Genomic DNA, 24,538 nt, shown 5'->3' with positions numbered 1-24,538 from the left:
GGAGAGGGGCCACTGGTCCCTTGTAAGGTAAGAGGGTGGCAGTTTCAATCCAAGCAGCTGGAAGCACCTGGGAATGGCTGTGGGGGCCTGATAGCTCCCTCCTCCCATCCCCCACTTTTCTCCAACCTCCTAAAGGTTGTCAAGGTCAGGCTACCTTTTACAACATTTATCAGAAGAATGCCTTGGATAGTAAGTGTCTTTAAAATATAGAGCTGGTAAGACAATAAATAAATATAACTGAAGGGTTTTTGATAAAGCTTTTCAGCAGTAAGTATATATGCCTATACATAATTTTCCAAAGTCTGTAATAACTAAAACTTTAAAAGCATTGCTGGATTAAATAATAAAAGCTATTAAACACCTAATACTTTAAGATAGCATGAAATACTGAAACATTGATTTCTACACTTTTTTGAATTTCTTTTTAATTGATTTCTGAGAGGAAAGGAGAGGGAGAGATAGAAACACCAATGATGAGAATCACTGATGGGCTACCTCCTGCAAGCCCCCTCCTGGGGATCGAGCCTACAAACTGGGACCCTTCAGTCCACAGGCTGACACTCTATCCACTGAGCCTAACTGGCTAGGGCTACACAAGTTTTAGGTTCACCTGCTTTTAGCTTTTATTGCAGAAAGTCTATAAAGTGGATTTGCAACTGTTAATATCATGTCTTGTGCTTTGTTGAAGGTGTGTTTCTTGAAAATAAAAAGTATGTTTAAAGTGTGTTCATAAACATCAATCTAAGAAATGCTGGTTGTTTACTTTTTGGTCAGCATTGGAAAATTAAGGTTTCTAAGAATTAAAAACTCAAATCAAGCTGGAAATTGTATAAATTTAATAATAGAAGGCATGATGTATAGAAATACATTTTTGCAGAAAGATTGAAAGTTAATTATTCAAATGACTAGAGGCCTGGTTTGTGGAAATTCATGCACTGGAGGGGGGCGTCCGTCAGCCCGGCCTACCCCCTCTCACAATCGGGGAGCCCTCAGGGGCGGGAGGCGACCCGGCGATCAGGGGAAAGCGATGCCCCCATCACACCTCTGCTGCTGCCACTGCCAGCAGCGCAAGCCTCAGGTGGCCCTGGGCGGCTGGGCAGCTGCCATCGGAGGCTTGCCTGTGCTTCGGGCTGGCCCTGGGTGGCTGGGGGGCTGAGGGGACTGGGGGCATCGGAGGCAGGAGCGTGGAGCAGCCGTGCCACATGCCTGCCACCCTGGAGGGGCTGAGAGGACTGGGCGCCGCCATCTTGTGGCTGTGGGCACTGCCATCTTGAGGGCACAACGGTCAATTAGCATATTCCCTCTTTATTAGATAGGATTATTAGATAGGATCGTCATTTCTGAATGGGTAACCTCCACTCAGCTGTTATTCCAAAGCAGCACACTAGATGACAGCAGAAATGAGTTGTTTTTGCTGATCTCCCCTCAGATGCAATTCCCAAGATGCACACGAGATGGCAGCAGAGAATAGCTTTCCTTGAGACGTCACTCAGGTGTTAACCAAGATGCACACTAGAGGCTGCAGGAGAGCATTAGCTCCGCCCCCCCACCCCCCCCCCCCCCCCCCGCCCCTCCTGCCGACTTGGCAGTAAAATGAGAATCCAGACCCAAAACCAGGCTCACTCTAAGTTAAACCCTGAATCCGCTACAAAAAATTTTATAGCAGACAGGAAGTGTAAACACTCAGCAAAAACTCAATGTTGAAATGAAGCAAATTACTTGTGATACCTTTTCATGAATTGTAGGAGAAATATTAACAGAATGCTCACCCACAAATAAAAACATTTTGAGAGAAAACTATTTGTGGGTCAGAGCTATGGAAACATGAATTCCTCGCCTTCTCACTTTTCTTATTCCCCCCAAACGTAGTAAGTTGAATTGCTAAATAAGGTCAACACTGACCACTTTGGCCCTAGCCGGTCTGGGTCAGCAGAGTGTCGTACTGCGGACCGAAGGGTCCCGGGTTTGATTCCAGTCAAGGGCAGGTACCTCAGTTGCAGGCTTCTCCCTGGCCGGCCCTGGTTGGGGCATGTGCAGGAGGCAACTCATCGATGTGTCTCTCTCACATCAATGTTTCACTCTGTCTTTCCTTCTCCCTTCCACTCTCCGTAAAAAATGGAAAAATGTCCTCGGGTGAGGATTAACCACACACACACACACAAAACTGACCATTTTGGTATAGAGAAGTGTTTACCAAATATGATTTCAACTTAGTATAACTGAAATTGAGCTCTACTGGTGATTTCAACCTGTGTAATTCTTACAATTATTTCTAGCCCCAAACAGCACAGCCATATTTGCTACAATAGCAACTGAAATGTATCCAGTATACATTTAATTATGGTATTCTTTTATTAAAAAAAAAGATACAAGTATGGAACAAGAATAATTTAACAGAGTTCTGGAACACTCACTATCAAAATACAGGAATGGATAAGGTGGGATAGTGTGTAATAGAACAAAACCTACGTGAAATTCAAGGTTTACCAGGAAGATTAAAGAAAACTAACAAACATTGAAAAAGATAGGACACTTCATTTTTAATCAGTCAAAAGAGAAAAGAGTTCAAGACAATCTCAAGTTCCACACACCATAGAGCTATCATTACACATTAAATATAATTACTATCTATAAGTATGCAAAAATATAAAGTTCTATTTCATACAGTAAAACCCTTGATAGGAACCATTTAAAAATTAAGCAGAACTTCTCAACTTATGTGTGAGTAAAAATTCTTCTACACATTCCTTTAAAGGTTTTTAAAACAAAATGCTAAATCTAAAAACAATGTACTCCCGTCAGTTCTCAAATTAGTGCTACTTAAAGAAGGAAAATGTACAGCTCGGCCACATACGCCTGTAGTATTGCCCAGGCGTCCTGAACGCTCCGTTTCCTCAAGTATGGAACTGGAACTCAACACATTCCACAACACGGTTCGGAAGAGGAGGAGCAGATGGGAAAGGCTTTGTCGTCAGACGGCACAATATTGTTTTCTCCAATGCATTTCTGAAATAAACGTCGGGGTTTTGTTTTTCTCCTAAAAGGCCGGAATTATCATCTACATTAACATACACCTGATTGTGGTAAGACTTCAGAGTGGAAAATAACCTCTTCGAAATTTTATCACAAAAGTAACACTGGTAACAGATTATAAAAGGAGCCAGTACCATGATTACAGCTCGTCATGATAGAAATATTCGTCATGGAGCTGTCGGCCATAATCTGTGGCTTCGCTGGTCAGAAACAAGTCCTGGTTCTCCAGAATCTCTGCCTCCGAGAGCTTCCTGTCGTTATTCAAATCCATTTCGTCGATGAGATGAAGAGCCTTTAACACAAGATAATTCAACGGGTCAGGTGTAATACATATTTTCAGCAAGATGTTCACATTTCAATGGGGATTTGATTTTCCAGAACCATTCATACGTTTATTCATTCATTGTTTGCACCATATTTTTAAAGGGGCCTGTGAGCAATAACAGAATCACTGACCAAAATGATTATTGCTCCGTTCAAGTGCTCATTGTCTAAGTAAATGAAAACATTACACATGTAAGTGGATCTGTCTCCGGCTTCTCATTATCTCCTTTGTTAATTTCCACTGGATTCTGCCTCCTTTCAACTCAAATCTGATTCAGGATATCTCAAAGTTAAGCAAAATGAACATAACCCATTTTGAGCCCCTACAGGCAAATACAAAATTTATTATTCTAACTGTCCTATCAAATTACTACATAATGCAATTTTAACTTCCATGTCCCCTTGATGATCTAAAACCGTTCAAAGATTTAAATGAAGAAACAGCAATGCACGGATCCTAAATAATTTAATTGCTTCTTTCTTAGGCTTAAAAATTTGAACTTCCTTTCCTATCAACAGTAAGAAATCTGCAGAGAGACGTGCCACTCTGGAACACTCACCTCCTCCTGGGCAATGCCCTGGTTGTTGGGCACCACCCAGGAGAGCAGCTCCTGAGGGTCAAGCCTGCCGTCCGCATCTCTGTCGTAATCATTTAGGAACCTGTCTTTCTCAACTAGTATCCACTCTGGGTCTTCATTTGCTGCTTTAGATTAAAAGAAATCAACAACAAATACACACATAAGAATATCACATGTACATAATGAGAAGTTTGATATATCCCTAGAATAAAGGGAATGAATTTAAAGCCTACTACATAAAAAATGCCCAAAGATACAAAAATACTTAACTAAAAAGTGCTAAAATACATATAAACTATATAGTAATTTTCAACAGTGACACACAGGTCTAAACAACTACGAGTTTTTAAATTGTTGCAAATTCTCACAAACTAGTAATTTTATTAACTGCTATTTGTTATAACTAGTTTTCCCAAATTTGATCTGGGAAAAATGTTTGGTATGTCATGTGGCTATATAAAGCTTCTTACGTGTTCTTAAAGAATAATGCTATGTGTAATTTCAAAGTGACATTCACAGCAAGGGATGCTTTTAAGCAACAATTCTGGAAAAATTTCAGAAAAAAGACATATACAAACTCCTCAAATTTCAAACCATTGTAAGTCACCTTCCACAGTCTACACCAGTATTCACAGTATTTATATTTATTTCTCTTTTAAGATCTACATCAAAAGATACAGGATTTTGTTTAAAAATATCCACCTTTACTTCCTCCCTCATTTGATTTGATAATCACATTACATTTGTCACGAAAGGAAGACATGTTAGAATCTAGACGTGGTACTAAGCGAGCCAGACAGCATTCAGAGATGAGCTCCCAGTCCCTTCGTTGAGCTTGTCTCACTGGGCAGAGCGAGCATAAATCAGGCAAGGGCTTCTTGTTCCATTTCCTTTCCTTTTAGTTGCATTTGCCCCCTCCTTCCACACCCCTCAGCTACTTACCTGGGTCCCGCCTGTAGTCACCAAGAAATTCTTCCAAACTAACGAATCCATCACCATTTTTGTCATGTTCTTCTAACGCCTCTTCAATGACAAACTCCTATCATAGAAATAAATTAGTAACGACGTTTCCAGTGCTGCCGCCACCCGGGTCCTCCTACTACAGGGCTGCTTTAGGGACAATCACTAGGACGGTCTACGCTTGCAAACCCTGGAACCAGAAGCGGGAGGCACCACCACAGAGTAAGCCCAGCGTCCTTAGGCTGTTGTTAGAGCCCCCTCGCCCTCTGAAACCCTCAGCACTGACCTCATTTTCCTGCTTCTCAAGAACATCGTCTGAGGCCCGTCTCCTTTAACTCCACTTTTCATCCAACCCATCAGAACCCCTCTCTCCTACATCACTGCTGCTCTGAGGGAGGCCCACGTGCTGGTCGGCCACACACCTCGTGCTGCCTTCTGTCCAGCTCAGCCCATCCCCACCCCCTGTCCCGGCACGTCCATCTCCTACTGTTGTACACGCTCAGGGCCGCGGCATCTCTGACTCTTCTCTCCCATACTTATTTAGTCACAATGTCCTGTCTATACCTGCTTCAAACTTTGATCATGTCTCTTTCATTTCACTGCCACCTTGAATTCCAGACCAAAACACCAAATGCCTAAATGGTGTCATTGTTATCTGGTCACCCCCTTCTCAATCTTCCAATGTTCCTTCCTTCCCAGAGAAACAAGAGCCAGCACTAGCACTGTCAGCCCCGACAGGGCGAAGGCGCTTGTCTCACTGAAGTTTGGCCTCAATCGAATGGTGCCCAGCACTGTCCTTCAACCAGGTCATGTATTTTGAGCCAAGTGAGAAGTCCAAAGCCTCCCGATGGCAAGAGAAGTGGTGCTAGCGGTGCTGTCCTGCCGCTGGGCCGTGGAGAAAGCGGTCTGCAGCTTGCGACCGAGGCAGCCGCACCTGACCGTGACCGAAACAAAAGCCACAGCTGCCTCCCTGACCTCTCGCGCACAGACCACACCGCTGGAGACGGAGGCCAGGCACCCGGCCTCCATGCAAATGTGAGTCTCCTTTAAAGTGACTTTTTGCTCGTCTCTGCTCTCCCCACGGTGGCTTTTGCTCTCAAGAAGCTCGCCACGTCCTAAGTCCCAGCCAACGTTTGCCAAGTTACACCCGGAGCGCAACAACGTTTGAAGGGTTGGCATTTCTTTCCAGTACTTCAGGGACGACAGGACTCTTTATGCCTCAAGTTGCAAAAACATCGTTGGTCGTTAGCAGTTGTGCTGGTACCCACCCCATGAAAACAGATCCTAACGCGGGACGTTTCCCAAGACTGAAGGTCTTCACAAGTTTTAACTCTGGCTTTTAATATAGAAAAACCAGAGAAAAGTCTGAAAACCAGGAAAGAGTGCTGCTCATATCTATTACAGAGATTTTTTAAAAAGTCCTTTACCTTCTCCCTCCCAATAAGCAACCGCCACCCCAGAAACCCTCCTCCCCAGCCCAAACCTGAACCGGGGAGAACCTGGCTCTTCCTGGCTCTTAAAACGCGGGTTGTGCACAGTTCGTCGTGATCGCCTCCTTAAAACAGGCCTTAACGCTCTGGCCACTCAATGACTCGATTAAACCTTCATTCCTTACCGTCATATAATCCACTTCTTCAGGATGCTCAAAAGCAATGAACTCTTCAAGATTCAAACCGGGATCTGAGTCCTGGTTAGCTTTTTCAAATCGCTTCTTGTCCTTTAGATGAAGCTTGGAAAATTAGATATTGAACATGTTCAAAGGTCTCATCATAATATATAATCACAAACAAGACTTCCAAAAGTACAAACCATGCGAAATCTAAAGCACATTTTCATACGTTATTTTATCTTCACATCATCCCTCTGAAGGTTGCTAGGGCAAATGACACTCATTACAGGCAGTGACAGGCTCTAGCAGCGGTTCTCAACCTGTGGGTCGCGACCCCTTGGGGGGGGGGTCAAACGACCCTTTCACAGGGGTCGCCTAAATGCATCCTGCATATCAGATATTTACGTGACGATTCCTAACAGTAGCAACATTACAGTGATGAAGTAGCAAAAAAAATAATTTTATGGTTGGGGGTCACCACAACATGAGGAACTGTATGAAAGGGTCGCGGCATTAGGAAGGTTGAGAACCACTGCTCCAGAGTCAGAAACTCGGAGCAGAACTCCAGCAATGCCACTTACTAGCCGTGTTCCTTTAGGCAAACTGCTTCACTCCCCGGGTTTCCTCAACTATAAAATGGGGACAATCCAACACCAAAAGCAAAAGCAACAAAAGCAAAAGTCAACAAGAGGGCCCTGGCCAGTGCGGCTCAGTTGGTTGGGTGTCGTTCTATTAAGCAACTGGAATATGAATCCCATTCAGCAATTAGTAAACCTTAAGTAATAAACATTTACTAAATGTGACAAATTACTATTATTGAAAAACTTGAGATTAAGTGATTTGCTGAAAGGGATGTCAGAAATACAGCTAAAATATTTTGAACTTGGATCCATTCTGGTCTTTCCACAGTAGTACACATTCTTTTCTTTAACAATTGATCTCAATTTCTTTTGAATCCCCAAAAACCGATAAATTTAGACTGTGTTTTTAAAAATATTTTTATTCATTTCAGAGAGAGGAAGGGATAAGGGAAGAAATATTAAAAATGAGAGATTTATTGATTGGCTGCCTCCTGCATGCCCCCTACCGGGGATCTAGCTGGCAACCAGGCATGTGCCTGACCTGGAACTGAATCGTGACCTCCTGGCTCATGGGTCTATGCCTGCCGTGGGCAAACTACGGCCTGCGGGCCGGATCCGGCCCGTTTTGAAATGAATAAAACTAAAAAAAAAAAAAAAAAAAAAAAAAAAAAAGACCGTACCCTTTTATGTAATGATGTTTACTTTGAATTTATATTAGTTCACACAAACACTCCATCCATGCTTTTGTTCCGGCCTCCGGTCCAGTTTAAGAACCCATTGTGGCCCTCGAGTCAAAAAGTTTGCCCACCCTGGTCTATGCTCAACCACAGAGACACACCAGCGGGATTACTATGCCAATTGAAAACTGTTTCTGGTCTTCAAAAATATATTCGCAAGTTTCAGAAATAGTCTTCTTATGAGAATACTTTCCCTTCTTTAAAAAAAATACTTTTATTGATTTCAGAGAGGAAAGGAGAGGGAGAGACAGAAACATCCATGATGAAAAAGAATCACCGATCGGCTGCCTCCTGCACGTCCCCCACTGGGGACTGAGCCCACAACCCAGGCATGCACCCTTGAGCGGAATAGAAATCAGGACCCTTCAGTCTGCAGGCTGACGCTCCATCCACTGAGCCAAACCGGCTAGGGCAAATACTTTTCTTTTTATAAGCTGATTGTATTATTAAACTTCACATTTAAAAAGTCGCAATTTCTAATATTTTAGAAGCTTTTAATTCATGTCTTTCACTGCTAAGGTAGGTAGCACTGACTCATGGCAACAACGCTGCTTCTACAATAACTGATTCACAGAGGAGAGCTCACTTATTCCCCCAAAGAATTCATCTTTAAACATTCAGATTCCAAATCACCCCTGGTATTGCCGACAATCAAGGCTTAACTACAACAAGACTGCGCACAAAGACCACTAGGGGGTGCACCAAGAAAAGATAAAAAAATGCGGAGACAAAGAAACAGGACGCAAATGTCAGAAATGGAAGATATAGAGCTCAAAACCACACTTTTAAGGTCTCTCAAGAACTGTCTAGAAGCTGCCGATAAACTTAGTAAGGCCCTCGAAAAGACTGGTGAGACCGCCGATAAATGTAGTGAGATCCTCAAGAAATCTAATGAGACCCTCGATGTTATGATAAAGAACCAACTAGAAATTAAGCATACACTGACTGAAATAAAGAATATTATACAGACTCCCAACAGCAGACCAGAGGAGCGCAAAAATCAAGTCAAAGATTTGAAATGCGAAGAAGCAAAAAACACCCAACTGGAAAAGCGAAATGAGAAAAGAATCCAAAAATACGAAGATAGTGTAAGGAGCCTCTGGGACAGCTTCAAGCGTACCAACATCAGAATTATAGGGGTGCCAGAAGAAGAGAGAGAGCAAGATATTGAAAACCTATTTGAAGAAATAATGACAGAAAACTTCCCCCACCTGGTGAAAGAAATAGACTTACAGGTCCAGGAAGCGCAGAGAACCCCAACAAAAGGAATCCAAAGAGGACCACACCAAGACACATCATAATTAAAATGCCAAGAGCAAAACACAAAGACAGAATCTTAAAAGCAGCAAGAGAAAGAAACTCAGTTACCTACAAGGGAATACCCATACGACTGTCAGCTGATTTCTCAACAGAAACTTTGCAGGCCAGGAGGGAGTGGCAAGAAATATTCAAAGTGATGAATACCAAGAACCTACAACCAAGATTACTTTATCCAGCAAAGCTATCATTCAGAACTGAAGGTCAGATAAAGAGCTTCACAGATAAGGAAAAGCTAAAGGAGTTCATCACCACCAAACCAGTATTATATGAAATGCTGAAAGGTATCCTTTAAGAAGAGGAAGAAGAAGAAAAAGGTAAAGATACAAATTATGAACAACAAACATGCATCTATCAACAAGTGAATCTAAGAATCAAGTGAATAAATAATCTGGTGATCATAATAGAATCAGGGACATAGAAAGGGAATGGACTGACTATTCTTGGGGGGGAAAGGGGTGTGGGAGATGCGGGAAGAGACTGGACAAAAATCGTGCACCTATGGATGAGGACAGTGGGTGGGGATTGAGGGTGGAGGGTGGGGCGGGAACTGGGAGGAGGGGAGTTATGGGGGGAAAAAAGAGGAACAAATGTAATAATCTGAACAATAAAGATTTAATTAAAAAAAAACAAAACATTCAGATTCCACTGGACAGTTAGTTGCACTCAACCAAATCTGATAGAAAAGAAAAAAAAGTTTCCAAATAGCTGCTTTTATCTGCATCTTTCATACTTTTAATAACTAAACCGAACATTTTACATTTTATATTCAGGTTTAACAGGCAAAAATAGACAAACAAGAACTTGGTGTACTTTGCTGAGTCAATCAAGTTCTTCTGGAATAAACCACATTTCTGAATACTGAGTGCTCAGCTTTCCTGACGGAAGAGCCCTTCCAGTTGGAACAACAAGGTCCACGTTTCGCCAGAGGGAGCTGAATTTGGCCAAATTCGCTTATAAAGAAAGGATTTCTTTCAACAGACTGAGATTTCTTAAAAAAACAACCAAAAAGTCATTCATGGTCATTTGAAGAACACAATGTAAGTGCAACTCACATTCAAGAAGCCAAAACACAGAAGGACTTTTTCCTAAGTGGCCAATTTCTAAAGATGATACAAAAGATTCTTAGTTTCCCAAACTCAACACTCTTTTCTTCTGTGCAAAAACCTTGTATTCTACTGGATGATAGAAAACAGCACATACAGTAGTGAAAACAATAGTCATTTTTATATGGTAACAGAACCTTGTGAAGAACAGAACTGCCATGTTTGGGTCGGCTAACGACTTTACATGAAGACATGCATACTTAGTGATACCAGAGTCCAGGTCCTAACATTCTGATTTGCCCTGTGTAAGAGCATATTGAACATAAGGAAATACTGCTGATGCACGCACACTCAGCAGCTGGCTTTAAAAGTTAGAGCTGAACCTTTCCCAGGCAGGTCCCCAGACGTTAGTTATCTTGCTTCAAGATGCTGATTGCACTTGTTCATCATCCCATACAGAACGGCCCTTTCAGGCATTTCATAGCCCGAGAGGGTCATTATTCACGGTTATCTCTATTTTCCATATTAAAAATAACATAAATTCAGGTAGTCAATTGTTTTTAATAGACTACCATATAGAAAACATTATTTTAGACAGCCCATTACTTAAAAAAAAATCTTAACTGTTCAAAGTATTCCAGATGCCCCCCTTTCCCCCCAACCAACCCCTCCACCCAAACCGGCCCTCCCAGGCCTGCACTACACTATTGTCTGTGTCCACAGGCCATGCATATATGCATATAAGTTCCCCAGTCAATCTCTCCCACACCTTGCCTCTGAAATTGTCAGTCTGTTCCATGCTTCTATGTCTCTGGATTTATTTTGTTCATCAGTTTATTTTGTTCATTAGATTCTACATGAGTGAGATCATGTGATACTTGTCTTCTCTCACTGTTTTATTTCACTTAGCCATAATACTCTCCAGGTCCCTCCACATTTTCTCAGGGGTAAGAGATTCTTTTTTTCACTGCTGCATCGTATTCCATGGTATAAATGTGCCACAGCTTTTTCACCCACTCATCTGCTGATGGGCACTTGGGCTGTTTCCAGATCTTAGCTATTGTACGTTGTGCTGCTATGAACAGAGGGGCGCATGCATTCTTTCTGATTGATGTTTCGGGTTTCTTGGGATATATTCCCAGAAGTGGGATGACTGGGAGCCCATTACTTTTTATGATTTATTTATGGTATAATGTTTAGTCTGTAACTTTAGGACTGACTCATTCTTCACCACTGATTTTTAAATTTTGAAAAATAATGCAACTCTTTCATCTTTATATACCACATTCACTTTTAGAGGTCTATTCTACTTTGAGGAAATTATATCAAATTCTAATAAAGTAGAATAGACACATATTCCTGGGTTATCAAAGAATACCTACCCAATAGGACCCCATTGAGAAGTGTTCATTTATGCTCCATCGAATTCACTCTTAAAAAACTGTTTTCTGTGTAACTGATTTTTTGAAAGAGAGGTAGGAAAGGAACATCGATGAGAGAAACATCAACCTGCTGCCTCTTGCATGCCCAATATTGGGGATGAGCCCACAAGCCGGGTGCCCTAACCAGGGATTGAATGGGTGACCCCTTGGTTCATGGGTCGACACTCAACACTGAGCCACACCAGCCAGGCTAATTCATTCTTAAAAGAGAGAGACTTATAATCAACATTACTGAGTGTGTGGGTGAGGAAGTCTGCATTAGAACCAGACATCTTTCCAATGACAAACTGCTCACTGCAATTTATGTTAATGGGAGAAGACTTTCTTCTCAACGTCACATTTACTGATCACCCCCTCTCAAAAATATTGAATTTTTTAAAAAACAAACACATCTCTTATATTGTGATTAGATAGTAATTAAACCTTTTGGGTGCCAAAGGGAAAAAAAGAATAGCATTAGAACCTAATTATAATCATATTTTAAAATACTGTATTTGACTTCTCTGTTGTTCCCTGGTAAGTAAGTCATATCACACAATGGTTTGGTTTTAGTGAAGTGTCAGAACTTGAATGATGCTTTTTTAAAAAAAATATATTTTTATTGATTTCAGAGAGAAAGGGAAAGAGAGAAACATCAATGATGAGAGACAATCATTGACTGGCTGCCTCCTGCACGCCCCCAACTGGGTATCGAGCCCACAACCTGGGCATGTGCCCTTGACCAGAATAGAACCTGGGCCGTTTTAGTCTACAAGCTGACACTCTATCCACTAGGCCAGCCGTGGGCAAACTACGGCCCACGGGCCGGATCCGGCCCGTTCGGCTGTTCTATCCGGCCCACGGAGCCGAAAGAGCGGAGGGTTCTCTCGCTCTCCCCTCTGCTCCTTCACCAGCAGCAGTGTTAACGTGTATTAGTTCACACAAACACTCCATCCATGCTTTTGTTCCAGCCCTCCGGTCCAGTTTAAGAACCCATTGTGGCCCTCGAGTCAAAAAGTGTGCCCACCCCTGCACTCGGCCAAACTGGCTAGGGCACTGAATGATGCTTTTTAGGATAAGTTAATACAAAGGAGGGAAAAGAGGGTACCTAGTAGAGAGACCAGTCTCCAACCTCACTTTATCACCCTTTGTTTTCTCTTAGGCACTAAGCAGTGGAAAGACTGATTCGTACTCTCCAGTCTGCTGTAAGACCAACACCCAAATAAGGAGGAAAAAAGAAAAACAAAAGATACATTTTTCCTCTGTGAATTAAGTAAATTCTAACTAACCTAATGCTGATATAGTTAGCAAATGCCTCAAATATTTTTAAAAGCTGACCCTATATAATAAAAGCCTAATATGCTGTGTCCAGTTGTCCGTTCAACCAATCAAAGCATAATATGCTAATGATATGCTAACTAAGGTCACTCAACCACCCGCTATGACCTGCACTGGCCACAAGGGCAGACAGTAGACTGGTCGACCAGTTGCTATGACGTGTACTGACCACCAGGGGGCAGACGCTCCAACTGTTAGGTTACCTTATTGCTGGGGTCTTGCTGATCGGGACTAAGCAAGGTGGGCCGGACACGCCCTGGAGCCCTCCCACGGTCCCTCCCTGGACCCGATCGTGCACTGGTGGGATCCCTTGGCCTGGCTTGTGCCCTCTCACAATCCGGGAACCCTCTGGGGATGTCGGAGAGCCGGTTTCGGCCTGATTCCACAGGGACCGATGGACACCACTGTTGCACGAATTCTTGCACCAGGCCTCTAGTTATATATAAATATTAAATGAGTGTGATCTGCATGTGCTTTCTTCAACAATATTCTTATAATTTAATACAGAGCTGCTACTATTTCTCCTACTATTATCATCCCATTATCAGATATAAAGAAACTAAAGCGTAAGGTGGTTACATAACTGACCCAAAGCTGAAGAACTGTTAGTGGGGCAGCTGGATGGAAAGCCAGGCAGACGGGCAGCCCTTTACCTCTACTCTGGGGGCAAATGCCCAGCACATGCAGCATTACTAGCAGAGCAACGACCAACTCTGAGCTCGGATGGCCTCTAGAGCTCAAGCGGCCCATACAGTTCTAAAACAAACAACACAGACCACGATGACATACGGCCAATAACTAAAAGGTGGGGACTGATAATGGGTAAGTTAAAGAATTTGAAGTGGCTCAAATGTTTGCCAAATACCCTTGACTAACAATATTTTGGGACATAATGGTTTGCAGCCACGTGCTTGGCTTTGTATTTTTCCACATAAGAACAACTATCATTTTAAGAAAAAGATTGTAAAACTAATTTGAAATACAAAAGTATTTAAAATAGCAATTTCTGAAGAAAACAGTTGTCTTGAAAAGTTCTATTTACTAAATAAATGTTTCCTAAATACTGTCTTCCTCAGCTCTGCTTAAGCAGCATATATTTAAACAAATTAAACCATGAGAGGCAATAGAACTACAGTCATACAGAATCTTCAAAAATGAGTTACTTTAAAGGGCGGAGCCACTATGGAAGACAGTACTGCAGCTCCTTAAAAAATTAAAATAGCATCACCATATGATCCAGCAATTCCAACTACACTTCTGGACACATTCCCTCCAAAAACTTAAAGTAGGGTCTCAAACAGATATTTGCACACCCATGTTCATAGCCACATCTATCTATATAAAGGCCTAAGTGACCATTACAACCTAAGGACCAAACGACTGGTCAACCAGTCACTATGACGCACACTGACCACCAGGGGGCAGATGCTCAACACAGGAGCTACACCCTGGTGGTCAATGTGCTCACACAGCCAACCTCCCACGGCCAGCAAACCTCCCGCAGTCCCTCCCCCTGCCCAGCAGGCCCTGTCCAGGACTGGATGAGACGACCTCCACAGGCCCTGATCGCAGGCCAGTCCTAGGGACCCCACCCATGCACGCGTTTCGTCCACCGGGCCTCTAGTTATTAATAAGAGCCAAAAAGTTAAAGCAAACCCACGTGTCCATTTACAGATGAATGGATGCACAAAATACAGTATACACCTGCACTGGAGTACGACCCGTCTTAAAAAGGAGCAGCTGCGGGAGGCAACCGATCGACGCCTCTCTCACGTCAATGTCTCTCTCTCTGTGTCTCCCCCTCCCTTCCACTCTCTCATTCAAAAGGCAGTTGTGCACATGCTCCCACCTGCCTGAAGGACTCCTCTTCTGCGTCATCCAGAGCTGTGTTCTCGTCGAAGTCAATCACGCGGTCGTACATCTGAATGTTGTATTCGTCCCACGACACACGGCCATCACTGTTTTTATCGTACTCCACGAACTGTTGTTTTGCTTCTTGCATAGCATAATGTTTAAACGACATCTGAATCCATGAACTGAGTTCACCTGCGGGAATTCCCCAGAACACAATAGACGTTAACAGTAATTCTCATACTTAGAGGATTTCTAGACCATCGCTAAAAGACACACGCAAAACTGCAGTGTTTGCCAATACTGACTGAGCAGACTTAGCAGTGCTCATGGAAATACGAGGGGAGGTGGGGAGGCCGTTTGGAGGCTCGGACATTACAAATGTGGCCTGAGGAGAGGTAAGCTCCTCCAGAACAGCGATTGTGCATGGTTTGTTCCCTGAGGTCCTCCAAATACCGAGGAAGTCCCTGACGCCGAAAGTACTTAGTGAGTGAATTACAATCGGACAAAATGGCACGTGACTTAAAGAAAAATTACCCCTAAAATTGCAAGTAACTTTTGCAATCATAATTCTATCATGAAGCACAAATCTTTGAAACAATTTACTTTAATTAGTATTAGAAAAAAATGGTTTCCATTTACAAAAGTAATATAAAATTTTCCTTTAGAATAAATCTAACATTGAGTTGAATCAACACTATACTAACAATAGATGGTAAGTAGGTACGGCCTCGATTGTGAAATGGTCTTCAAGTGACTGCAGTCGAGAAACACTCCTACAGTCTACGCCCTCTAACCGCGACACAGAACAGCTGGAGGAGACTGACACGAGTATGGGTAGCAATTAGGATTTATGCGCTTCTTGCAACAGCTGTCTGTCTTAACGAGACACCTGAAAAGTTTCTAAATCTCAAATATCTACTTTCAGATCAATTATTAAAAATCTATTAATAGAAACAGAAATTCATGCCGCATGGTAGAAAAAGCGGAGGAGAAAACAACTATTTGCAAAGATAGCAGCAGTATACCATTTGGTTTAAAGAATGGGATTTTTCTAGATTCAGGGGCGGTGAGGTGAATATAAGGCGTTCTTTTTGTCTCCCCTGAAACAAAGTGCATGTTAGCACTTTCCTGAAGGGTCCTCACGAACGAGGGGTTTTTCTAAGTTTACTTGGAGCTCATCACCCACAACAGAAAGCAGACCGGCAGTGACCAGAAGCAGTGGCTCACCGCAGCTTTCCCTAAGGGGACGCCCACCTTCTCCAGTGCTTGTGTTCTTCTCTGTATAATGAACATCTGGAATAAGTTCCTTTTAACTTAAATTTTTGAAATGTTTACTACTAAATACGTGACCACATGCAGGCCCTTACAAACAGGTACATTAAAATCTTCCAAATCAACTTGTTCCGTGTGCTTCCTAACCAAAGATGAACCCATTCTTATTAGATATTACAGTGTAAGCTTCTCTTGTTCTTTGTTTTAAGTAGAAAGAACCAAAGCCTCAATACTCCCGAAGGCACCAATGTAGATACTTTATTGACAACAAATCTTAAACTGATCTGTTTGTAATATTCTCTCCAGCAATTTCATTCCTTAGATGCTGAGCTGCATTGAAACAGGTTATAGCAAACTAGCTTCTATTTAATATTATTAAGATATTCTTTTAATAATCTGTGCATTTCGTTTCAGACTACAGAATCGACCTAAGAGCACTCAGATATGTTTTAAGTGCAAGATATTAAAAACTGAAGATCAGATTTGGATTTCAGCCCTGGCTTTACCACTCATTTGAAAAAGGCATTTAATTAACCCCTCTGAGCTGCAGTTTCTTCATCTCTACAAAGAAAGGGGACAAGATGATTCTAGGGCCTCTATTAGCTGTAATGATTTGTCATACACATAATTCATATGCAACAGGTCTTTTTCTAGTTGCTTGTTAAAAGAAGCAAATTCTTATAATTCTAAAACAATACTTAAAATATTAAATTGGGTTTTGGCATATTTCTCTAAAGTAAATTGCATTGTTGACACCGATAAAAGTCTGATGAAGAATAGGTGTTTGCTCAAGGTGTGATTTATCGAATACACGTAGGGCCAATGGTGTTTATATATTACTAGAGGCCTGGTATATGAAATTCATGCGGGGGGGTCCTCAGCCTGGCCTGCACCCTCTCCAATCTGGGACCCCCTCAGGGGATGTCTGAGTGCCTCTTGCAATCAGGGACCACCAACTCCTAACTGCTCGCCTGCCTGCCTGATCGCCCCTAACCCACTCTGCCTGCCTCCCTGATCGCCCCTAACCCACTTCTGCCTGCCTGTCTGATCGCCCACCTGTCTGATTGCCCCTAACCCACTTCTGCCTGCCTGCCTGATCGCCCCTGCCTCTGCCTCGACCCGCACCTGGGACCTGGGCTTCCCTCCCTCTGGCTGTCCGCAGGCAGCGGACCATGACGGGTGGCTTTGCCCAGGCCGCAGGCACTGGTGCCCGGACCGTGGGTCCCCCTGGCTGGTCCCCATTGCTCTCTCCCCAGTGTTGGGTGTCTGAGCCGTGATGGCGTGAGACCATTTGCATATTAGCTCTTTATTATATAGGATGGGAGAGAGCATGAGTTTTGCTTAGTATCCTGTATCTAAAGACTTCCAGGTATACCAGCGGGAAGGGGGTGGGGGGTAGCAAAAGGGGCCCAATATATGGCGGCTAAAGATTTTACTTTGGGTGATGGGGACACAACGCAATATCATAGAACTGTACCCCTGAAACCTGTGTGATCTTATTAACCAATGTCACCCCAATAAATTTAATATAAAAGAATAAGCAAAAAGTAAAGATCTCCCGGTATCAGGCCTACTCAGTAGGTCCCTTACACGCTCAAAGCACCTCTACTTTGGGGGAGCATTAGCCAGGGCCCTCAGCAGCCACCCCGTCTAAATGTGTTTCTGTGTCCATTGTTAGCCGGCCGGGCAGGACGTCCTTACTTTCGGTGAGAAAGCCATCCGAGTCCAAGTCTATTTTCTTTATGATCGACTTCAGTCTTTTTTGTTGCTCTTCGGGGGCGAGTTTAACATATTCGTCGACTTCTTCCTTTGGAAGGTAAGCGATACACGGGGGGGTTAAGCGTTACTATCAGCGACCAAAATGGGGGAGAAAGTACGGCCAGCAGAGCCTCGCAGGCGGGGTTTGGGGTCATTCACACCCGCTCTGCAAGGCCCCGGCCCCCACACGCCCCGGAGACCCTGCCCCGTTCGGGGGGGGGGGGGGGGGCGGGCAGAAGGGATCGGGCCCCGGGTTCCTTGTGAGCGGCGTCCCGCCCAGCGTCCAGTCAGGCCGCCCGGGACTGACTCTCCTGGCCCCGGCCCGGTCCGGCCCACTCACCTGGCCGCCCAGCAGCGCCTCGCGGTCGTAGTCGGTGCGGTGCTCGCCCTGCGCGTCGCCAGCGCCGGCCGCCGGAGCGCACAGCAGCAGCAGCAGCCCCAGCGCCGCGGGCCTCGGGCCCAGCCGCATCGCGCCGGCCGCAGCGGACACGGAGAGGCGGAGGCGGGAGGCGGGAGGCGGGAGGGGGCGCGTCTGCGGCGGCGCGTACGTGGGGCACGCAGCGCGGAGGGCGGGGCGCCGGCCGCCAGTCGCGCGAGCTCAGCAGAGCCTGCGGCTGCGCAGAGCGGCGCTCCGGCCAAACTTATATAACCCGGCGGAGGGGCGGGGCGTCCGTCCGCGCCGCTGATTGGTCCGCACGGCGCCGGGGCGAGCCGGGGCGAGGGGGCGGGGCCGCTAGAGGGGAGAACCTTCTGAACAGCCGCGGATTCGGGCCAGAAACTCCCGGCCAGGCCGAGCGTCCGCCCCGGTTTCCCGAAGTGAAAAGGCGGGACATTTTGGTGGAGAAAGGGCGGTAGCTGGAGAGCCGACCGCCGTGTCCATTCCAGTCTCCATGCATCTCCACTGACTTATCTCACCAGCGCTGGATGCACACACGCAGATGCATGTGCATCCGATGCTCACTTTTGTGGCTTGCACTTCTTTATTTTGGCCAAGTTACTGCGCCTCGGAAACCTGTTTGTTTACTTATAAAATGGGCGCAGGGCCCTGATCGGTGTGGCTCAGTGGATAGAGCGCGGCCTGCGGACTGGAGGGTCCCGGGTTCGATTCCGGTCAAGGGCTTGTACCTTGGTTGCGGGCACATCCCCAGTAGGAGGTGTGCAGGAGGCAGCTGATCGATGTTTCTCTCTCATGGATGTTTCTAACTCTCTATTCCTCTCCCTTCTTCTCTGTAAAAAAATCAATAAAACATATTTTTTTAAATGGGCGTAGGAATAAGACTGCCTTAGAGAGCGTGGGGATTCAGTTAAATAATACAGGGCCTTTAGACAAGGAGCTGACAGGTATGGTAAAGTGTTCGGTAATCGTCAGCTTCACATCCCTGCAGGTTGAAAAGCAAAAGACGCTCGCACGGGAGGAATAGCCGGCAGCTTAGCAGAAGGAAGGAAACCCTCGACCAGCGCGTATAGGTCCTGCCTGTTCTTGACCTTTATGTAGGCGGCATCGCACAGCAGTTACAGCTGTTGGTCTGCTGCCCTCTGTCCTGCGGGGGAGTAACGGTGCCGGGAAAGAACCCAGGCACATACCGTTTGGATCTTCAGGTTCAGGAGCTCACCGGCTATATAACTTGGAATAGGTGACTTAATTTACTTAAAACGATGTAAAAATATGGAATAAAAAATCTGATTTTGTGTGAGGAGTATAGTAAATATTCTCTGTAAGGTGTCTGACCCATAGAAGAGGCTAAAATCTTTAAAATATGTATGACCTTAGAAAGAGAGGAAGGGAGAGGTAGAGAGAGAGAAACATCATAGAGAGAGGAACATGGATTGGCTGCCCCCTCCACGCCCCTGACGGGGGTCGAGTCCGCAACCTGGGGATGTGCCCCGACCGGGAATCGAACCGGTGCCGTCTTGGTGCTTGGGTCACATTGGACTAACAGGACTAATACTTCCCCCATCCAATCGCAGCTACATCCTCACTTGCATCTCCACGGACCAATGCGGGTGACTCCTTCTGACCCGTCCAGACCCACTTTATAGAAATGGACTCATCAGGGGCGGGGCGGGTCTCCGTCCCAACACAGACGACAGCTGTTCCGGCTGGAGCTGGGCCGTCTCCGCCATAAGGTCACCTCACCCGGGAGTGGGGACTCCGGTTGCCATAGAGATGGTGACAGGGCCTTCGTTTGAGTCTTCACTCGCTGGCCGTCTACCTGTGAGATCGACTCCATCAGATCCCATGGCTCCCACCTGTTGTGGGCGACGAGGGAGGAGGAGCGTGGAGAGTCCGCTCTCAGCGGGACGGAGGGAACAATGTCGGCATGAGTCTCGGCCCCACTTCACTCAGGACTGACTCTAGGGCAGCTGAGCTCTAATCGGTGTCCTGTCGGGTGTCCACTCAGCCGGGCGAGCTGGGCTCCGGCCAGGGGCCGACCAGACCTCCCGGGAAGCGCGCTGGCAGGTCCTCCCTCCGCGGGGCTCGCTGTGGGGACGGGACCGGGCGCGGGCTGTGTGGTCAGAGGCGGCAGTGCGAGCGCAGCCCCGAGGGACAGGCAGCCCCTCTCCGCGGCGGCCCCCGCCTGCACCGCCCCCCCACCCCCAGCAGGAGAGCGGACTGCGCACGCGCGCCGCCGGGCCAGCGCGGGTCACGTGACGCCCGCGGCCCCGCCCCCTTCCCGGCGGGACGCTCGCTAGGCGCCTCCCGCGCGCTGGGCGGCCGCGGTGAGTGTCCGCGAGGGGCGCCCGCCTCTCGGACCGGGCGGGCCTGGGCGGGGACGCCGCCGGCGGAGCGCCTCGCGGGGCCCCCGGGGACGCAGCGGCGGCGGGGTACGCCCTCCCACCCCTCCCCTCAGCCGGGCGTGCGGGTGGCGAGGCCGGGGGCGCGGCGGGGGGAGGGGAGCCGGCGGCCGGGGCGGGCCCGGGGGGGGGGCCCGAGGGGTCTGGGGCGAGGTGGGCGGGGCGGCCGGACGGGAGGGCGGAGGGGCTCGCTCCCGGGGCGTCCTCCCCGCCCGGGGTTCCGGAAGCGGCCTCCCCGCCGGCCCTTCGCTGACAGGTGATGGCCGCCGCCGGCCCCTCGTCGGCGGGTCCTGGGCGCGTTCCCTGCGCTCAGCGGGGCGGCCGGGCCGGACGGAGGCCCCGAGGGCGAGAGACCCCAGGGCTGCGCCCGGTGTCAGCGCCCCTGCCCGGCGCCTCGCGGGCGTGTCCGCGCGCGGGGGGGAGACAGCGGGCGACGCCGGGTCGGGCCGCACCTGCTGCCACGGCCTCCGCGGCCGCCTCCCCTGTGGGTGCGGGTTATTGTCCGTGGACAGAGCCGCTCGGAGGGCGGCTGACGGGCTGTAATGCTGGGCGTGTTGCTCGGTGCCGTTCACAGTGTTGGTTTCAGCACCGTTTCATGCTCATCAGCGGAGGGATGGGGGGCTGTGCTCGGTGCAGAAGGGGAAACTGAGGCCGGCAGCGGCGCCTCCGTCCCGGGCACCTGCTGGCACGTGGTGGGTCCGGGCGGAGCTTTCGGCCTCAGGTCGGCGGTCGGGCCGGGCAGCCCGGCTTGTATTCTGGTTTGTGTTCGGCTCTGCGCGTGTTCTTTTCCGGTTGGTTATGACTTTCCGCACAGACGTGCTGGGCGCTGGTTCACGGACGCCACAGCGTGAGCCGGTCTGAATAGCAAACACCCCGTGAGGGGTGAGTGTTTTCCTCCATCAAAGAGCCCGTGAAGGGCTTGACAGGTTGTCTGCGTGGGAGGACGTGCGATCGGATGAGCTGTGACGCGGACGGACGGGTGGTGGTTTGAATCCCGGCCGATCGTGCATTTCCCCGGGGCTCGGCTTCTTCGTCTGTGAAATGGGGCGCATGCTTTCCATCTCATACGTTTGTGGATAGCGAGTAACCGAGGAGTCTGCAGAGCGTGTGGAACTGCCCTCAGCAGAGGCTTACCAGCGGTTCTCAACCTGTGGGTCGCGACCCCTTTGGAGGTCGAACGACCCTTTCACAGGGCTCGCCTAAGCCCATCCTGCATCTCAGATAGTTACATGACGATTCATCTCAGCAGCCACATGACAGTGATGAAGTAGCAACGAAAATAATTTTGTGGTTGGGTCACAACACGAGGAACTGTATTTAAAGGGCCAGAAGGTGGAGAACCGCTGGCTTAGTCCACCTTCCTTGCCACTCCCTCGAGCTGCGAGGTCTTACTTTCCATGGTTAAGCCCGTCCTGGTGCAGGTCAGGGCACCCGCTGGAGGACGCACGGAAGCCTCATCAGGGTTCCTGTGCACATGCCTTTATACATCACTTTGGTGACTGTGGCCCAAAAGACAGAGTTTTAAACATAGACTTTAAAAATGTTTGTCCTGGGGCTTCACCATCATCGTGCCGCATGGAGGACGTCGGCTGCCCTGAAAATCCTCTGCTCTGCCTGTTTATTAGTCCCTCGTAATCATCAGGCCATCCAGCTTCCTTCCTTTCCTTCAAAATCTTTGTTGAGGGCCTGCCATTTGTAAGGCACTTTAAGCAGAAGATCATTCAGACATCGATCCTCTCCTCCTCTTCAGAAAACTCTCATGCAGGAAGGAGGGAAGAGAGGAAAACACGGAGCATCTGTATGTGCGGGTTTTATGTTGTGTGAACGAGTATCTGGGCACCTGTTGTGTGTCAGATGCTGCATGAACGTGCTGATCTCTAGTACGCGCCATGTAAGAGAAGCGGATGTTATTGTCTGAACAGAAGTGAAAACGTCATTTCCGAGAGATTAAGTGACTTGTCCAAGGCTATATAACCAGGAACTATAAAAACTGGCTACGTTGGGATTCAGTCCCACATCAGTATGCAGTCTCCCGCTGGGTCATACTTATTTCAGTACATATGTTCCTTATCTAATCCTTCTGGCAACTTTGTAAGTCAGGGGTAGCCTTCATATTCCACCCCTCAGCTATCTGCCCTTTTTTAAAAAATCATTTTATTCAGGTATAACTTACATACAGAGTGCACTCACTTTTTAGGTGGACAGTTCAATAAATAACATCAATTTTATATACAATTGAACCACTACCACAGTTCCATCTCCCAGAAAGTCCCCTTGTACACCTTCTTAGTCCAAGCTTCCCCTTCGACCAAGGCAGCCGTTCCTCAACACTTCTCACCTAAGATTAGTTTTGAATGTTCTAAACTTGATATAAATGGAATCATTCAGTATCTACGCTTTTGTGTCCAGTTTCTTTTTCTTTTTCCACACATAATGTCTGAAGTTTATCTTTTCCGTTGTATCAGTTCATTCTATTCTATTTATGGATATATCACAATTTGATTATCTCTTCTCTTGATGGATATTTGGGTTGATTTTAGTTGTGGTATATTATGAATGAAGCTGATTTGAACATTTGTATATAGATCTTGTTGTGGAAACTATGCTTTTGTTCATTGGGTAAATACCTGGCCTTCGTTTTTAGAGATGAGAATACTGAAACTCAAAGAGGTTAAATGACTTCTCAAAGTCACAGTGATTTGGTGGACTCGGTGCCTCCATAAAGCCTTTTCACTATATCATGCCTTCCCCCGATTTCTTAAAAAATATATTGATTTTTTACAGAGAGGAAGGGAGAAGGATAGAGAGTTAGAAACATCGATGAGAGAGAACCACCGATCAGCTGCCTCCTGCACACCCCCTACTGGGGATGTGCCTGCAGTCAAGGCACATGCCCTTGACCAGAATCGAACCCGGGACCCTTCAGTCTGTAGGCCAACGCTCTATCCACTGAGCCATCTGCCGCTTTTTAGATGGAAAGAATTTGGATAAAGTCTGGGAATTCAGATGTCAGAGGAGGGTTTATGAAGATCAGTTTTGAACTGGCCTTGAGGAAGTGGCAGGCTTTGAATACGTAGAAGGTGAGAGGAAAGGAGCACAGATTTTTTAGCATGGGTTTCATTCGTTAGTACATATTAATGCCCACTCAGCGCCATGATCTGTTCCACGTTCCGAGGCTATAGCAATAATGAAACCCAAGAGACATCATAGAGCTTGCATTCTTGTTGGGAAAGATGGGACACTACATCAGCCAAGTAAATAATATACGGTGATAAGTGCTCTAGAGGAGAAGTGGAATAAGGCCTGCAGGTGGTGGAAACCAGGAGAAATGGGTTGTAATTTTTAAGATAGTGCTTGGGAAGGCCAAAGATGGACTGCTCCAGATGGGGTTGCCCTGAGCCCGGAGTGTGTCTGCTGTGTTGGGGAACATGAAGAGGCCAGTGTGGCTGGAGTGGAATGAGCATCAGGTGCGAGAGGTGTGGGGAGCTAGGAAGTTTAGGGGGAGCTAGGAAGTGGAGGGTGTGGGAGCTACTGTGAGGAGTTTGCCTTTTACTCTGAAGTAAGAAGGAGAGGCCTGGAGAATTGTGAGCAGAGGGGCTGCCCTTTAAAAATACAACAGCTACACTGAGCTGGATGTCACACGATTCACCCCTTTAACACATGGTTTTTTTTAGTGTATCCAGAAGAAACCCTAGACACCCAGTGATCTGTTTCCTGACTATGGACTGCCCGTCTGGACATTCCATATACATGTAATATGTGGGCTTTGTGACTGGCTTCTTTCACTGAGTGCAATGTTTTCAAGGTTCACCCATGTTGCAGCATGTAGGAACACTTTCTTCCTTTTTATGGCTGGATAATATCCCATTGAAGAATATACTCCTTTTTAAAAATCCATCGTTTGTGGGCACTGG

General features: G+C 46.7%; 2 protein-coding genes across 11 annotated transcripts in view; one reads left to right on the top strand and one right to left on the bottom strand.

Annotated features, from left to right (window-relative positions):
* Positions 1-2,329: 2,329 nt before the first annotated feature.
* RCN2 (reticulocalbin 2) lies at positions 2,330-18,343 on the bottom strand. Of its 4 annotated transcripts, XM_036355400.1 has the most exons (8): positions 18,169-18,342; positions 17,772-17,877; positions 14,794-14,990; positions 6,511-6,624; positions 4,878-4,974; positions 3,918-4,060; positions 3,168-3,325; positions 2,330-3,006 (listed from the first exon to the last, which is right to left on the bottom strand). In XM_036355400.1, exons 1-7 carry the CDS (start codon positions 18,295-18,297, stop codon positions 3,173-3,175), a joined length of 939 nt encoding a protein of 312 aa, XP_036211293.1. In that variant the 5' UTR covers positions 18,298-18,342; the 3' UTR covers positions 2,330-3,006; positions 3,168-3,172. The 4 variants fall into 4 exon arrangements, with proteins under 4 accessions (XP_036211293.1, XP_036211294.1, XP_036211295.1 ...); XM_036355401.1 differs by having other exon boundaries at positions 2,330-3,325; positions 3,918-4,057; positions 18,169-18,343; XM_036355402.1 differs by having other exon boundaries at positions 2,330-3,325; positions 6,511-6,612; positions 18,169-18,343.
* Positions 18,344-20,492: 2,149 nt separating this feature from the next.
* The window catches only part of SCAPER (S-phase cyclin A associated protein in the ER), a 165,864-nt gene continuing 161,818 nt past the window's right edge, over positions 20,493-24,538 (top strand). For 4 of the 7 annotated variants that reach the window (XM_036355336.1, XM_036355332.1, XM_036355333.1 and 1 more), the window contains exon 1: positions 20,538-20,654. The gene's annotated coding sequence lies outside the window, so the exon portion shown is untranslated. Of the gene's footprint in view, positions 20,655-24,538 lie in introns of all 7 variants that reach the window. The other 3 variants (XM_036355331.1, XM_036355337.1, XM_036355330.1) reach the window with 2 other exon arrangements.

This window comes from Myotis myotis, unplaced genomic scaffold (genome assembly GCF_014108235.1).
Source record: "Myotis myotis isolate mMyoMyo1 unplaced genomic scaffold, mMyoMyo1.p scaffold_m19_p_22, whole genome shotgun sequence".
In the NCBI taxonomy this organism is placed as follows: domain Eukaryota; kingdom Metazoa; phylum Chordata; class Mammalia; order Chiroptera; family Vespertilionidae; genus Myotis; species Myotis myotis.
This window is presented reverse-complemented; position numbering and strand designations above follow the sequence as displayed.

Bases quoted from the DNA above. Each gene is read 5' to 3' on its own strand.
- RCN2 (XM_036355399.1), bottom strand. From the start codon at position 18,297: ATGCGGCTGGGCCCGAGGCCCGCGGCGCTGGGGCTGCTGCTGCTGCTG. The intron at 6,625-14,793 runs GTGGGAGCATGT...TAATTTTCCAAG, and splicing joins AAGAGGAGTCCTTCAGGCAG to CTTCATCTAAAGGACAAGAA. The intron at 4,061-4,877 runs GTAAGTAGCTGA...TTTAATCTAAAG, and splicing joins TGACTACAGGCGGGACCCAG to CAGCAAATGAAGACCCAGAG.